The sequence below is a fragment of the Lampetra planeri genome, unplaced genomic scaffold (genome assembly GCF_965212315.1).
Source record: "Lampetra planeri unplaced genomic scaffold, kcLamPlan1.2.h2 scaffold_496, whole genome shotgun sequence".
NCBI lineage: Eukaryota > Metazoa > Chordata > Hyperoartia > Petromyzontiformes > Petromyzontidae > Lampetra > Lampetra planeri.
In genome coordinates, this window is record NW_027615319.1 from 30,586 (window position 1) to 49,552 (window position 18,967).

An 18,967-nucleotide genomic window follows, 5' to 3' on the forward strand; every position below is an offset into this window, starting at 1 on the left:
ACCATCAGTAGGCCTGGGCTCTGGGTTGTTCTTCGTGCTTTCGGAGTCCCTGACCCTCTGCTCACGATCATTAAGGACCTTCATGATGGTGAGCGGGCCCAGGTAAAACTACGTGGCCGGGAGTCGGAGCCATTCCCTGTTCACCTTGGGGTGCGACAGGGATGTCCTCTGGCTCCAACATTATTTAACATATTTTTCGACGACGTAGTTCGTGAAGCTTTTGATGGCTGTACCAGAGAAATTTCTATCTGGTATAGACACAATGGGAGGCTGATCGACGCCCGGGTATGGTCATTGGATGGCTCGCTATTGGTCAACCACGTTATACATGCCGATGATCTGGTAATTGCAGCTCACTCAGAGGAGGAGTTTGAGGTGCTGCTGCTGAACCTGGAGCGTGCCACTAAGAAGTGGGGCCTTACCATCAGCCCCACCAAAACGAAGCACCTGCCTGGGTATTTTGTACCATCGGGCACTCCACCCCCACAACTCCCAATCGGTGATGGGCAGTTGTGTAGAGAGTGGAGAGTTTCCCATACCTGGGCTTATGACCGGCTCCAGTTTAACAGCAGAGGTCTTACTCAGAATCAGTCGAGCGGCAATATCTTTTCATCGGTTGCGTAACGCTGTGTGGAAGCTACCTGGTCTGTCGCTCCGCACGAAGCTTCAAGTCTTCTCGGCCACAGTCATTCCCTCCCTTCTCTACGCTTTCAAAACGTGGACCCCCCTAATGGAGTATCTTCGCCAATTGGAAACATTTAGGCTGGCCTGCCTACGATCCATGCTGGGTTTAACCTGCAGGCTGGATTGTGTGAGGAGCTCACAAATCCTTGAAAGATCTGGGCAAAGTCCCATCGGTGAGCTCCTCCGGCAGGCAAGGCTGCATTGGCTGGGTCATGTAGCCCGCATGCCCAGCCACCGCATGCCTAAACAGCTTTTGTTCGGCCGGAAAGAGGGGGCTAAACGGGCGCGGCACGGGCTAGAGAAGAGATGGAGTGATGTGGTACAGGAGGACGTGGAGCTGAGTGGACCTGCCGATGACCGATACCAGCGGTGTCAAGATCGGCCTCAGTGGAGGAGGCTCGTGAAGGACGCTACTGGGCAGTTGGAGGCAGTCGCCCTCCAACAACAACGGATGGCGGAGGAGCGACGCTCACAACAACGAGCGGAGCGCCGGGTGGCTAAAGCACAGCAAGTTGGCACAGTAGGGGGCACAGGTGGTGCATCAGCCAGTCATCTCGGTCATCTCGGTCAGTCGACCCGTGGCACCTGCTGGGTCTGCCCCGTGACCTCCTGCCAGCGGGCGTTCGACACTTCACGTGGCCTCAGGGTGCACTTGGCCTGGCACAAGCGTCGTGGTTGGTGTTGTTGTGGTTGAATGACGGTTGGTATTGTTGTTGTGGTTGTGGTTGAATTACGGTTGGTGTTGTTGTTGTGGTTGAATGACGGTTGGTGTTGTTGTTGTTGTGGTTGAATGGCGGTTGGTGTTGTTGTTGTTGTTATGGTTGAATGGCGGTTGGTGTTGTTGTTGTTGTGGTTGAATGGCGGTTGGTATTGTTGTTGTTGTGGTTGAATGACGGTTGGTGTTGTGGTTGTTGTTGTTGTAGTTGAATGACGGTTGGTGTTGTTGTTGTGGTTGAATGACGGTTGGTGTTGTGGTTGTTGTTGTAGTTGAATGACGGTTGGTGTTGTTGTGGTTGAATGACGGTTGATGTTGTGGTTGTGGTTGAATGACGGTTGGTGTTGTGGTTGTTGTTGTTGTAGTTGAATGACGGTTGGTGTTGTTGTTGTGGTTGAATGACGGTTGGTGTTGTGGTTGTTGTTGTTGTGGTTGAATGACGGTTGGTGTTGTGGTTGTTGTTGTTGTGGTTGAATGACGGTTGGTGTTGTTGTTGTGGTTGAATGGCGGTTGGTGTTGGTGTTGTGGTTGAATGACGGTTGGTGTTGTTGTTATTGTGGTTGAATGACGGTTGGTGTTGTGGTTGCATGACGGTTGGTGTTGTGGTTGTTGTTGGTGTTGTTGTTGTTGTGGTTGCATGACGATTGGTGTTGTGGTTGTTTTTGTGGTTGAATGACGGTTGGTGTTGTTATTGTGGTTGAATGACGGTTGGTGTTGTGGTTGTTGTTGTTGTGGTTGTTGTTGGTGTTGTTGTTGTTGTGGTTGAGTGGCGGTTGATGTTGTGGTTGTTGTTGTGGTTGTGGTTGAGTGGCGGTTGGTGTTGTTGTTGTGGTTGAGTGACGGTTGGTGTTGTGGTTGTTGTTGGTGTTGTGGTTGTTGTTGGTGTTGTTGTGGTTGAGTGACGGTTGGTGTTGTGGTTGTTGTTGTTGGTGCGGCAGCGCCCCCTGGCGAGTGAGTTTGGGGGTTGCCGAGCGAGTGGAGAGTGACCGCGAGCAGTCCGGCAGAGGTGAGGAGCCGTGCGTCTCTCTCCTGAATGTTGTTGTGGTTGTTGTTAGTGTTGTTGTTAGTGCTGTTGCGTTGTTGTTAGTGTTGTTAGTGTTGTTGTGAGTGTTCTTAGTGTTGTTGTGGAGTATTCCGTGGCGCTGTCGTTTCGTTATCGCCGCCACCCCCCCCCCTCACTTCATTCTCTTCATTCGCCTCTTCATTCTCTTCTTCATTCCCCCTCCCCCCCTCGTCTTTCATCCCCCCCTCCCCCTTCTCGTGCCGGCTGTGTAACTAAAACGTCGAACCCGCGCTCGTTGTCGCCGTTCCCGTGCCGGGAGCCCGCTGGGGGGGGGGGGGGGGCTGTACCACGCACTGTACCACGCACTGTACCCTCAAGGTCGGCACATTGTCGCACTGTACCGGCACTGTACACGAACTGTACCAGGCACTGTACCCCGCCTCAAGGTCGATAGTGTCCAACTGTACCACGAACTGCACCACGCACTGTATGTCGCACTGTACCACGTACTGTATGTCGCACTGTACCCAGCACTGAGCCCCCACCTCAACGCCTGTACAGTGTCGCACTGTATCACCGGCGACGCTGCGTACAGTGCGGGCACTGTACTCGCTGCTCGGTTCCGCACTGTACGCGCACTGTACCCCCCCCCCCCCTGGAGACGAAGACGGCCGGGCGGGCGTGGTGGTGCTGGGTCTCCCCTAGGTCGACTCGGCCTCAACTGAGTAGCTGGGGGAGACAAAGGCGGCCGGGCTACACGGGGGAGCTTTGTCTGTGTCTGTAGCTGCTGCTTGCTACTCACAGCACTTGCCCCTGCAGTGCGTGAGGCTACACGGGGGAGCTTTGTAGCTGCTGCTTGCTACTCACAGCACTTGCCCCTGCAGTGTGTGAGGCTACACGGGGGAGCTTTGTCTGTGTCTGTAGCTGCTGCTACTCGCTACTAACTACGGCACTTGCCCCTGCAGTGTGGTGAGGCTACACGGGGGAGCTTTGTCTGTGTCTGTAGGTGCTGCTTGCTACTCACAGCACTTGCCCCTGCAGCCTGTTGAGGCTACACGGGGGAGCTTTGTCTGTGTCTGTAGGTGCACCATGTTGAGGGCTGTAGCTCATGGTGGACCGCAACGCAAACTCATCCAGCCAGATGAGGTGAGGCCCCAACTCACCACTCACTCACCACTCACTCACTCACTCACCACTCACTCACTCACCACTCACTCACCACTCACTCACTCACTCACCACTCACTCACCACTCACTCACTCACTCACCACTCACTCACTCACCACTCACTCACCACTCACCACCACTCACCACTCACTCACCACTCACTCACCACTCACTCACTCACCACTCACTCACCACTCACCACTCACTCACCACTCACTCACCACTCACTCACTCACCACTCACTCACTCACTCACCACTCACTCACTCACCACTCACTCACCACTCACTCACTCACTCACCACTCACTCACTCACCACTCACTCACCACTCACTCACTCACCACTCACTCACTCACTCACCACTCACTCACCACTCACTCACCACTCACTCACCACTCACTCACTCACTCACCACTCACTCACCACTCACTCACTCACCACTCACTCACTCACCACTCACTCACTCACCACTCACTCACCACTCACCACTCACTCACCACTCACTCACCACTCACCACTCACTCACCACTCACTCACCACTCACTCACTCACCACTCACTCACCACTCACCACTCACTCACCACTCACTCACCACTCACTCACTCACCACTCACTCACTCACTCACCACTCACTCACTCACCACTCACTCACTCACTCACCACTCACTCACCACTCACTCACTCACTCACCACTCACTCACTCACTCACCACTCACTCACCACTCACTCACTCACTCACCACTCACTCACCACTCACTCACTCACCACTCACTCACCACTCACCACTCACCACTCACTCACCACTCACTCACCACTCACTCACTCACCACTCACTCACTCACTCACTCACCACTCACTCACTCACCACTCACTCACACCACTCACTCACTCACCACTCACTCACCACTCACTCACCACTCACCACACCACTCACTCACCCACCACTCACTCACCCACTCACTCACACACTCACTCACCACTCACTCACTCACCACACCTCACTCACCACTCACACACCTCACTCACCACTCACTCACCACTCACTCACCACCACCACCACCACTCACTCACCACTCACTCACCACTCACCACTCACCACTCACTCACCACTCACTCACCACTCACTCACCACTCACTCACCACTCACTCACTCACCACTCACTCACTCACTCACCACTCACTCACTCACCACTCACTCACTCACCACTCACTCACTCACCACTCACTCACCACTCACTCACCACTCACTCACCACTCACTCACCACTCACTCACTCACTCACCACTCACTCACCACTCACTCACCACTCACTCACTCACCACTCACTCACTCACTCACTCACTCACCACTCACTCACCACTCACTCACCACTCACTCACCACTCACTCACTCACCACTCACTCACCACTCACTCACTCACCACTCACCACTCACTCACTCACCACTCACTCACCACTCACTCACCACTCACTCACTCACCACTCACTCACCACTCACTCACTCACCACTCACTCACTCACCACTCACTCACCACTCACTCACTCACCACTCACTCACCACTCACTCACCACTCACTCACTCACCACTCACTCACCACTCACTCACCACTCACTCACCACTCACTCACTCACCACTCACTCACTCACCACTCACTCACCACTCACTCACCACTCACTCACTCACTCACCACTCACCACTCACTCACCACTCACTCACTCACCACTCACTCACCACTCACTCACTCACCACTCACCACTCACTCAGCACTCACTCACCACTCACTCACCACTCACTCACTCACCACTCACCACTCACTCACCACTCACTCACTCACTCACCACTCACTCACCACTCACTCACCACTCACTCACTCACCACTCACTCACCACTCACTCACTCACCACTCACCACTCACTCACTCACCACTCACTCACCACTCACTCACCACCCACTCACTCACCACTCACTCACCACTCACTCACTCACCACTCACTCACCACTCACTCACTAACCACTCACCACTCACTCACTCACCACTCACTCACTCACCACTCACTCACTCACCACTCACTCACCACTCACTCACCACTCACTCACCACTCACTCACTCACCACTCACTCACTCACCACTCACTCACCACTCACTCACTCACCACTCACTCACCACTCACTCACCCCTCACTCAGCACTCACTCACCACTCACTCACCACTCACTCACTCACTCACCACTCACTCACTCACCACTCACTCACTCACCACTCACCACTCACTCACCACTCACTCACCACTCACTCACTCACCACTCACTCACTCACCACTCACCACTCACTCACTCACCACTCACCACTCACTCACCACTCACTCACCACTCACTCACTCACCACTCACTCACCACTCACTCACTCACCACTCACTCACTCACCACTCACTCACTCACCACTCACTCACTCACCACTCACTCACCACTCACTCACTCACTCACCACTCACTCACTCACCACTCACTCACCACTCACTCACCACTCACTCACTCACTCACCACTCACCACTCACTCACTCACTCACCTTCCTCCCCACCACTCACTCACCTCACCACTCACCACACTGCACTGTCTTTCAGCGTGTCTCACTGTGTGTCTCTGTGTCTCACTGTGTGTCTCACTGTGTCTCTGTGTCTCACTGTGTGTCTCTGTGTCTCACTGTGTGTCTCACTGCGTGTCTCTGTGTCTCACTGTGTGTCTCTGTGTCTCACTGTGTGTCTCTGTGTCTCACTGTGTGTCTCACTGTGTGTGTCTGTGTCTCACTGTGTGTCTCACTGTGTCACTGTGTCTCACTGCGTGTCTCTGTGTCTGTGTCTCTGTCCCAGTTGTGTGTGTACGACGTGTCTCACTGTGTGTCTCTGTGTCTCACTGTGTGTTGCTGTGTCTCACTGTGTGTCTCTGTGTCTCACTGCGTGTCTCTGTGTCTCACTGTGTGTCTCTGTGTCTCACTGTGTGTCTCTGTGTCTCACTGCGTGTCTCTGTGTCTCACTGTGTGTTGCTGTGTCTCACTGTGTGTCTCTTTGTCTCACTGTGTGTCTCTGTGTCTCTGTGTCTCACTGCGTGTCTCTGTGTCTCACTGTGTGTCTCTCACTGTGTGTCTCACTGTGTGTCTCACTGCGTGTCTCTGTGTCTCTGTGTCTCACTGTGTGTCTCTGTGTCTCACTGTGTGTCTCTCACTGTGTGTCTCACTGTGTGTCTCACTGCGTGTCTCTGTGTCTCTGTGTCTCACTGTGTGTCTCTGTGTCTCACTGTGTGTCTCACTGCGTGTCTCTGTGTCTCTGTGTCTCTGTGTGTCTCTGTGTCTCACTGTGTGTCTCTGTGTCTCACTGTGTGTCTCTCACTGTGTGTCTCTGTGTCTCTGTGTCTCTGTGTGTCTCTGTGTCTCACTGTGTGTCTCACTGCGTGTCTCTGTGTCTCACTGTGTGTCTCTCACTGTGTGTCTCTGTGTCTCACTGTGTGTCTCACTGTGTGTCTCTGTGTCTCACTGTGTGTCTCTGTGTGTCTCTGTGTCTCTGTGTCTCACTGTGTGTCTCTGTGTCTCACTGTGTGTCTCTGTGTCTCACTGCGTGTCTCTGTGTCTCACTGTGTGTCTTTGTGTCTCACTGTGTGTCTCTGTGTCTCACTGCGTGTCTCTGTGTCTCACTGTGTGTCTCTGTGTCTCACTGTGTGTCTCTGTGTCTCACTGTGTGTCTCTGTGTCTCACTGTGTGTCTCTGTGTCTCACTGTGTGTCTCTGTGTCTCACTGCGTGTCTCACTGTGTGTCTCACTGCGTGTCTCTGTGTCACTGTGTCTCACTGCGTGTCTCTGTCTCTGTGTCTCTGTCCCAGTTGTCTGTGTACGACGTGTCTCCGCGTCACCGAGGGCGCTTCCAGGCGGAGCGGCCCGGGCGGCTCGAGGAGGCCGTGAGGTCGGCGAGGCTGACGGTGCAGCCACACGCAGCCTGGATACCGGTAGCGGTGACACACACACAGACACACACACAGACACACACACACACACAGACACACACACACACAGACACACACACACACACACAGACACACACAGTGAGGCTGACGGTGCAGCCACACGCAGCCTGGATACCGGTAGCGGTGACACACACACACACACACAGACACACACACACAGACACACACACACACACAGACACACACACACACAGTGAGGCTGACAGTGCAGCCACACGCAGCCTGGATACCGGTAGCGGTGACACACACACACACACACAGACACACACACACAGACACACACACACACACAGACACACAGACACACACACACACACAGTGAGGCTGACAGTGCAGCCACACGCAGCCTGGATACCGGTAGCGGTGACACACACACACACACACACACACACAGACACACACACACAGACACACACACAGACACACACACACACAGACACACACACACACACAGTGAGGCTGACAGTGCAGCCACACGCAGCCTGGATACCGGTAGCGGTGACACACACACACACAGACACACACACACACACAGACACACACACACAGACACATACACACACACAGACACACACACACACACAGACACACACACACAGACACACACACACACACAGACACACACACACACACAGACACACAGACACACACACAGACACACACACACAGACACACACACACACAGACACACACACACACACACAGACACACACACACACACAGACACACACACACACACACAGACACACACACACAGACACACACACACAGACACACACACACACAGACACACACACACAGACACACACACACACACAGTGAGGCTGGCAGTGCAGCCACACGCAGCCTGGATACCGGTAGCTGTGACACACACACACACACAGATACACAGACACACACACAGACACACACACACAGATTCACACACAGACACACACACACAGACACACACACACACACACACAGACACACACACACAGATACACACACACACAGACACACACACACACACAGACACACACACACACAGACACACACACAGACACACACACACACACACAGTGAGGCTGGCAGTGCAGCCACACGCAGCCTGGATACCGGTAGCTGTGACACACACACACAGACACACACACAGACACACACACACACACAGACACACACACACACAGACACACACACAGACACACACAGACACACACACACAGACACACACACACACACAGACACACACACACAGACACACACACACACAGACACACACAGACACACACACACAGACACACACACACACAGACACACACACACAGACACACACACACAGACAGACACACACAGACACACACACAGACACACACACAGACACACACACACACAGTGAGGCTGACAGTGCAGCCACACGCAGCCTGGATACCGGTAGCTGTGACACACACACACACACAGACACACACACAGACACACACATACACAGACACACACACAGACACACACACACAGACACACACACACAGACACACACACACACAGACACACACACAGACACACACACACACAGACACACACACAGACACACACACAGACACACAACAACAACCGCCATTCGCCACTAAGTGGCGGTGACGTCACCACGACGCTTGTGCCAGGCCAAGTGCACCCTGAGGCCACGTGAAGTGTCGAACGCCCGCCGGCAGGAGGTCACGGGGCAGACCCAGCAGGTGCCACGGGTCGACTGACCGAGATGACCGAGATGACTGGCTGATGCACCACTTGTGCCCCCTGCTGTGCCAACTTGCTGTGCTTTAGCCACCCGGCGCTCCGCTCGTTGTTGTGAGCGTCGCTCCTCCGCCCTCCGTTGTTGTTGGAGGGCGACTGCCTCCAACTGCCCAGTAGCGTCCTTCACGAGCCTCCTCCACGTGTCTCTCTCCCCGTGTCTCTCCCCGTGTCTCTCTCCCCGTGTCTCTCTCCCCGTGTCTCTCTCCCCGTGTCTCTCCCCGCTCCCCGTGTCTCTCTCCCCGTGTCTCTCCCCCCGTGTCTCTCTCCCCGTGTCTCTCTCCCCGTGTCTCTCCCCCCGTGTCTCTCTCCCCGTGTCTCTCTCCCCGTGTCTCTCTCCCCGTGTCTCTCTCCCCGTGTCTCTCTCCCCGTGTCTCTCTCCCTGTGTCTCTCTCCCCGTCTCTCTCCCCGTGTCTCTCTCCCCGTGTCTCTCTCCCCGTGTCTCTCTCCCCGTGTCTCTCTCCCCGTGTCTCTCTCCCCGTGTCTCTCTCCCCGTGTCTCTCTCCCCGTGTCTCTCTCCCCGTGTCTCTCTCAGGGTGTCGCTGGCCGCGTCTCCAGCGCTGTGCGATCCGTCGCAACGTTCAGTGTTGGTGAGTAGCCGGAACCACCACAACCACCACAACCACCACCACCACAACAACAACAATCCCAGCATGTGTACTGCGTGTGTGTATACTGTGTGTGTACTGTGTGTGTACTGTGTGTACTGTGTGTGTGTACTGTGTGTGTGTACTGTGTGTGTGTACTGTGTGTGTACTGTGTGTGTACTGTGTGTACTGTGTGTGTGTACTGTGTGTGTACTGTGTGTGTGTACTGTGTGTGTACTGTGTGTGTGTACTGTGTGTGTACTGTGTGTGTACTGTGTGTGTACTGTGTATGCGTACTGTGTGTGTGTGTACTGTGTGTGTACTGTGTGTGTGTGTACTGTGTGTGTGTATACTGTGTGTGTGTGTACTGTGTGTGTGTACTGTGTGTGTACTGTGTGTGTACTGTGTGTGTGTGTACTGTGTGTGTGTGTACTGTGTGTGTGTACTGTGTGTGTGTACTGTGTGTGTGTACTGTGTGTGTGTGTACTGTGTGTGTACTGTGTGTGTACTGTGTGTGTGTGTACTGTGTGTGTGTGTACTGTGTGTGTGTACTGTGTGTGTGTACTGTGTGTGTGTGTACTGTGTGTGTGTGTACTGTGTGTGTACTGTGTGTGTACTGTGTGTGTACTGTGTGTGTACTGTATGTGCACTGTGTGTGTGGTGTGTTTGTATGGTATGCACTGTATGCACTATATGTACTGTACGTGCACTGTATGCACTGTATGCACACTGTGTGTACTGTGTGTGTACTGTATGTGTTCTGTATGTGCACTGTATGTGCACTGTATGTGTACTGTATGCGCACTGTATGTGCACTGTGCGCACTGTACGTGCACTGTGTGTACTGTACGTGCACTGTATGCCCTGTATGAACTGTGTGTACTGCACGTGTACTGTATGTGCACTGTATGTGCACTGTATGTGCACTGTATGTGCACTGTATGTGCACTGTATGTGTACTGTGTGTGCACTGTATGTTTACTGTATGCGCACTGTGTGCGCACTGTATGTGTACTGTATGTGTACTGTATGTACTGTATGTGCACTGTATGTGTCTGCAGAGAGCTACCGCTTCCTGCGGGAGCCACCCGCCACGTTCTTCCCGCGTCTGGGCTTCATCAGCGGAGCCGGCCTGCTGGGGCTGCTGCTGTCTCTGCGCGGTGCACAGCACAGTACACATACAGTACACACACACACAGTACACACACAGTACACACACACACAGTACACACACAGTACACACACACACAGTACACACACACAGCACACACACAGTACACACACAGTACACACACAGCACACATACAGTACACACACAGTACACACACAGTACACACACAGTACACACACAGTACACACACACAGCACACACACAGTACACACACAGTACACATACAGTACACATACAGTACACACACACAGTACACACACAGTACACACACAGTACACACACAGTACACACACACAGCACACACACAGTACACACACACAGTACACACACACAGTACACACACAGCACACACACAGCACACATACAGTACACACACACAGTACACACACAGTACACACACAGTACACACACACAGCACACACACAGTACACACACACAGTACACACACAGTACACACACAGTACACACACACAGCACACACACAGCACACACACAGCACACACACAGTACACACACACAGTACACACACACAGTACACACACAGCACACACACAGCACACATACAGTACACACACACAGTACACACACAGTACACACACAGTACACACACACAGCACACACACACAGTACACACACAGTACACACACAGTACACACACAGCACACACACAGCACACACACAGTACACACACACAGTACACACACACAGTACACACACAGCACACACACAGCACACATACAGTACACACACACAGTACACACACAGTACACACACAGTACACACACACAGCACACACACAGTACACACACACAGTACACACACACAGTACACACACAGCACACACACAGTACACACACAGTACAGTACACACAGTACACATACAGTACACACAGTACACATACAGTACACATACAGTACACACACAGTACACACACAGTACACACACAGTACACACACACAGCACACACACAGTACACACACAGTACACATACAGTACACATACAGTACACACACACAGTACACACACAGTACACACACAGTACACACACAGTACACACACACAGCACACACACAGTACACACACACAGTACACACACACAGTACACACACAGCACACACACAGCACACATACAGTACACACAGTACACATACAGTACACATACAGTACACACACAGTACACACACAGTACACACACAGCACACACACACAGCACACACACAGTACACACACAGTACACACACAGTACACATACAGTACACACACACAGTACACACACAGCACACACACAGCACACATACAGTACACACAGTACACATACAGTACACATACAGTACACACACAGTACACACACACAGTACACACACAGCACACACACAGCACACATACAGTACACACAGTACACATACAGTACACATACAGTACACACACAGTACACACACACAGTACACACACAGCACACACACAGCACACATACAGTACACACAGTACACATACAGTACACACACAGTACACACACAGTACACACACACAGTACACACACAGCACACACACAGCACACATACAGTACACACAGTACACATACAGTACACATACAGTACACACACAGTACACACACAGTACACATACAGTACACACACACAGTACACACACAGTACACACACAGTACACACACAGTACACACACACAGTACACACACAGTACACACACAGTACACACACAGTACACACACAGTACACACAGTACACACACAGTACACACACAGTACACACACACAGTACACACACAGTACACACACAGTACACACACAGTACACACACAGTACAGTACACACAGTACACATACAGTACACACAGTACACATACAGTACACATACAGTACACACACAGTACACACACAGTACACACACAGTACACACACACAGCACACACACAGTACACACACACAGTACACACACAGTACACACACAGTACACACACACAGTACACACACAGTACACACACAGTACACACACAGTACACACACACAGTACACACACAGTACACACACAGCACACACACAGTACACACACACAGCACACACACAGTACACACACACAGTACACACACACAGTACACACACAGTACACACACAGTACACACACAGTACAGTACACACAGTACACATACAGTACACACAGTACACACACAGTACACATACAGTACACATACAGTACACACACAGTACACACACAGTACACACACACAGCACACACACAGTACACACACACAGTACACACACAGTACACACACAGTACACACACAGTACACACACACAGTACACACACAGTACACACACAGTACACACACAGTACAGTACACACAGTACACATACAGTACACACACACAGTACACACACAGCACACACACAGTACACACACACAGTACACACACAGTACACACACAGTACACACACAGTACACACACAGTACAGTACACACAGTACACATACAGTACACACAGTACACATACAGTACACATACAGTACACACACAGTACACACACAGTACACACAGTACACACACAGTACACACACAGTACACACACAGCACACACACAGTACACACACAGTACACACACAGTACAGTACACACAGTACACATACAGTACACACAGTACACACACAGTACACACACAGCACACACACAGTACACACACAGTACACACACAGCACACACACAGTACACACACAGTACACACACAGTACAGTACACACAGTACACATACAGTACACACAGTACACACACAGTACACACACAGCACACACACAGTACACACACAGTACACACAGTACACACACAGTACACACACACAGTACACACACAGCACACACACAGTACACACACAGTACACACACAGTACAGTACACACAGTACACATACAGTACACACAGTACACACACAGTACACACACAGCACACACACAGTACACACACAGTACACACACACAGCACACACACAGTACACACACACAGTACACACACACAGTACACACACAGCACACACACAGTACACACACAGTACACACACAGTACAGTACACACAGTACACATACAGTACACACAGTACACATACAGTACACATACAGTACACACACAGTACACACACAGTACACATACAGTACACACAGTACACACACAGTACACACACAGCACAGTACACACACAGTACACATACAGTACACATACAGTACACACACAGTACACACACAGTACACATACAGTACACACAGTACACACACAGTACACACACAGCACAGTACACACACAGTACACATACAGTACACACAGTACACACACAGTACACACACAGTACAGTACACACACAGTACACACACAGTACACATACAGTACAGTACACACAGTACACACACAGTACACATACAGTACACACACAGTACACACACAGTACAGTACACACACAGTACACACAGCACACATACAGTACACACAGTACACACACACAGTACACACACAGTACAGTACACACACAGTACACACACACAGTACACACACAGTACACACAGTACACACACACAGTACAGTACACACACAGTACACACACACACACAGTACACACACAGTACACACACAGTACACACACAGTACACACACACAGTACACACACAGTACAGTACACACACAGTACACACACACAGTACACACACAGTACAGTACACACACACAGTACACACACAGTACAGTACACACACAGTACACACACACAGTACACACACACACAGTACACACACACAGTACACACACAGTACAGTACACACACAGTACACACACACAGTACACACACAGTACACATACAGTACACACACAGCACAGTACACACACAGTACAGTACACACACAGTACACACACAGTACACATACAGTACAGTACACACACAGTACACACACAGTACACATACAGTACACACACAGTACAGTACACACACAGTACACACACAGTACACACACAGTACACACACGCAGTACAGTACACACAGTACACACACAGTACAGTACACACAGTACAGTACACATATACAGTACACGCACAGTACACACACAGTACAGTACACACACAGTACACACAGTACACACACACAGTACACACACACTGTACAGTACACACAGTACAGTACACACAGTACACACACAGTACAGTACACACAGTACACACAGTACAGTACACACAGTACAGTACACATACACAGTACACATACACAGTACACCCACAGTACACACACAGTACACACACACACAGTACACACACAGTACACACACACAGTACACACACAGTACAGTACACACACAGTACACACACAGTACACATACAGTACAGTACACACACAGTACAGTACACGTACAGTACACATACAGTACACATACAGTACACACACTAAAGTACAGTACACCCACAGTACACACACAGTACAGTACACACACAGTACACACACACACAGTACACACACAGTACACACACAGTACACACACAGTACAGTACACCCACAGTACACACACAGTACACACACAGTACACACACACAGTACACACACACACACACAGTACACACACAGTACACACACAGTACAGTACACCCACAGTACACACACAGTACACACACAGTACACACACACACAGTACACACACAGTACACACACAGTACAGTACATCCACAGTACACACACAGTACACACACACAGTACACACACACACAGTACACACACACACACAGTACACACACAGTACAGTACACACACAGTACACACACAGTACACACACAGTACAGTACACACACAGTACACACACAGTACACCCACAGTACACACACAGTACACACACAGTACACACACACACACAGTACACACACAGTACAGTACACCCACAGTACACACACAGCACACACACAGTACACACACAGTACACACACAGTACACACACACACAGTACACACACACAGTACACACACAGTACACACACACACAGTACACACACAGCACACACACAGTACACACACACACAGTACACACACAGTACACACACAGTACACACACACACAGTACACCCACAGTACACACACAGTACACACACACACAGTACACCCACAGTACACACACAGTACACACACAGTACAGTACACCCACAGTACACACACAGTACACACACACACAGTACACACACAGTACACACACAGTACACACACACACAGTACACACACAGTACACACACACACAGTACACACACAGTACACACACAGTACACACACAGTACAGTACACCCACAGTACACACACAGTACACACAGTACACACACAGTACAGTCCGTGTGGTGGTAAGTGTGAGTAGTGGTGAGTGTGAGTGGTGGTGAGTGTGAGTGGTGAGTGTGGTGAGTGTGAGTGGTGAGTGTGAGTGGTGAGTAGTGGTGAGTGTGAGTGGTGAGTGTGAGTGGTGAGTAGTGGTGAGTGTGAGTGGTGAGTGGTGAGTGTGAGTGGTGAGTAGTGGTGAGTGTGAGTGGTGAGTAGTGGTGAGTGTGAGTGGTGAGTAGTGGTGAGTGTGAGTGGTGAGTAGTGGTGAGTGTGAGTGGTGAGTAGTGGTGAGTGTGAGTGGTGAGTGGTGAGTAGTAGTGGTGAGTGTGGTGAGTGTGAGTGGTGAGTGAGTAGTGGTGAGTGTGAGTGGTGAGTGGTGAGTGTGAGTGGTGAGTAGTGGTGAGTGTGAGTGGTGAGTAGTGGTGAGTGTGAGTGGTGAGTGGTGAGTAGTAGTGGTGAGTGTGGTGAGTGTGAGTGGTGAGTAGTGGTGAGTGTGAGTGGTGAGTGGTGAGTGTGAGTGGTGAGTGTGAGTGGTGAGTAGTGGTGAGTGTGAGTGGTGAGTAGTGGTGAGTGTGAGTGGTGAGTAGTGGTGAGTGTGAGTGGTGAGTAGTGGTGAGTGTGAGTGGTGAGTAGTGGTGAGTGTGAGTGGTGAGTGGTGAGTAGTAGTGGTGAGTGTGGTGAGTGTGAGTGGTGAGTGTGAGTGGTGAGTAGTGGTGAGTGTGAGTGGTGAGTGGTGAGTGTGAGTGGTGAGTAGTGGTGAGTGTGAGTGGTGAGTAGTAGTGGTGAGTGTGGTGAGTGTGAGTGGTGAGTAGTGGTGAGTGTGAATGGTGAGTAGTAGTGGTGAGTGTGAGTGGTGAGTGTGAGTGGTGAGTGTGGTGTGTTGTTGTGTTGTTGTGCTGCAGGTTCACGTGCGAGGCGCTGGCTCTACGGTGGTGTGAGTGTAGTAGTGGTGAGTGTAGTAGTAGTGGTGAGTGTGAGTAGTGGTGAGTGTGAGTAGTGAGTGTGAGTAGTGGTGAGTGTGAGTAGTGAGTGTGAGTAGTGAGTGTGTGTTGCTGCAGGGTCGCGTGCGAGGCGCTGGCTCTACGGTGGTGTGAGTGTAGTAGTGGTGAGTGTGAGTAGTGGTGAGTGTGAGTAGTGGTGAGTGTGAGTAGTGGTGAGTGTGAGTAGTGAGTGTGAGTAGTGAGTGTGAGTAGTGAGTGTGAGTAGTGAGTGTGAGTAGTGAGTGTGAGTAGTGAGTGTGAGTAGTGAGTGTGAGTAGTGAGTGTGAGTAGTGAGTGTGAGTAGTGAGTGTGAGTAGTGAGTGTGAGTAGTAGTTAGTGTGAGTAGTGAGTGTGAGTAGTGAGTGTGTGTTGCTGCTGCAGGGTCGCGTGCGAGGCGCTGGCTCTACGGTGGTGTGAGTGTAGTAGTGGTGAGTGTGAGTGGTGAGTGTGAGTAGTGGTGAGTGTGAGTAGTGAGTGTGAGTAGTGAGTGTGAGTAGTGAGTGTGAGTAGTGAGTGTGAGTAGTGAGTGTGTGTTGCTGCTGCAGGGTCGCGTGCGAGGCGCTGGCTCTCTGGTGGCTCTGCGACGGCGCTGGCCGCCTCCATCTGCTACCCAGAGTCAGCCGTCTCCATCGCTCAGGTGACACGACAACCACCACAACAACCACAACAACAACAACCACCACAACCACCACAACCACAACAACAACAACCACCACAACCACCACAACCACCACAACAACAACAACCACCACAACCACCACAACCACAACAACAACAACCACCACAACCACCACAACCACAACAACAACAACCACAAAAACCACAACAACCACAACAACCACCACCACCATGACAACAACCACAACAACCTCAACAACAACCACAACAAAAACCACCACCACCACAACAACCACAACAACAACCACAACAACCACAACAACAACCACAACAACAACCACAACAACAACCTCAACAACAACCACCACCACGACAACAACCACAACAACAACCTCAACAACAACCACGACAACAACCACAACAACAACCACCACCACGACAACAACCACAACAACAACCACAACAACAACCACAACAACAACCTCAACAACAACCACCACCACGACAACAACCACAACAACAACCTCAACAACAACCACGACAACAACCTCAACCACCACAACAACCACCACCAGTGTGTGTGAGTGAGTGTACGTGTGCGTGTGTGTGTACGTGTGTGTGTGTGTACGTGTGTGTGTGTGTACGTGTGTGTGTGTGTGTGTACGTGTGTGTGTGTGTACGTGTGTGTGTGTGTACGTGTGTGTGTGTGTACGCGTGTGTGTGTGTGTGTACGTGTGTGTGTGTGTACGCGTGTGTGTGTGTGTGTACGTGTGTGCGTGTGTACGTGTGTGTGTGTGTGTGTACGTGTGTGTGTGTGTACGCGTGTGTGTGTGTGTGTGTGTGTACGTGTGTGTGTGTACGTGTGTGTGTGTGTGTGTGTGTACGTGTGTGTGTGTGTACGTGTGTGTGTGTGTGTACGTGTGTGTGTGTGTAC

At 51.2% G+C, this 18,967-nt stretch overlaps 1 protein-coding gene across 2 annotated transcripts; it reads left to right on the forward strand.

Annotated features, from left to right (window-relative positions):
• The first annotated feature begins 2,332 nt into the window (after positions 1-2,332).
• Positions 2,333-18,052, forward strand: LOC144741301 (MICOS complex subunit Mic27-like). Of its 2 annotated transcripts, XM_078623888.1 has the most exons (7): positions 2,333-2,405; positions 3,444-3,548; positions 7,438-7,560; positions 9,881-9,935; positions 10,994-11,092; positions 17,494-17,605; positions 17,762-18,052. In XM_078623888.1, exons 2-6 carry the CDS (start codon positions 3,492-3,494, stop codon positions 17,568-17,570), a joined length of 411 nt encoding a protein of 136 aa, XP_078480014.1. In that variant the 5' UTR covers positions 2,333-2,405; positions 3,444-3,491; the 3' UTR covers positions 17,571-17,605; positions 17,762-18,052. The 2 variants fall into 2 exon arrangements, with proteins under 2 accessions (XP_078480014.1, XP_078480013.1); XM_078623887.1 differs by having other exon boundaries at positions 17,494-18,052.
• The last annotated feature ends 915 nt before the right edge of the window (positions 18,053-18,967 follow it).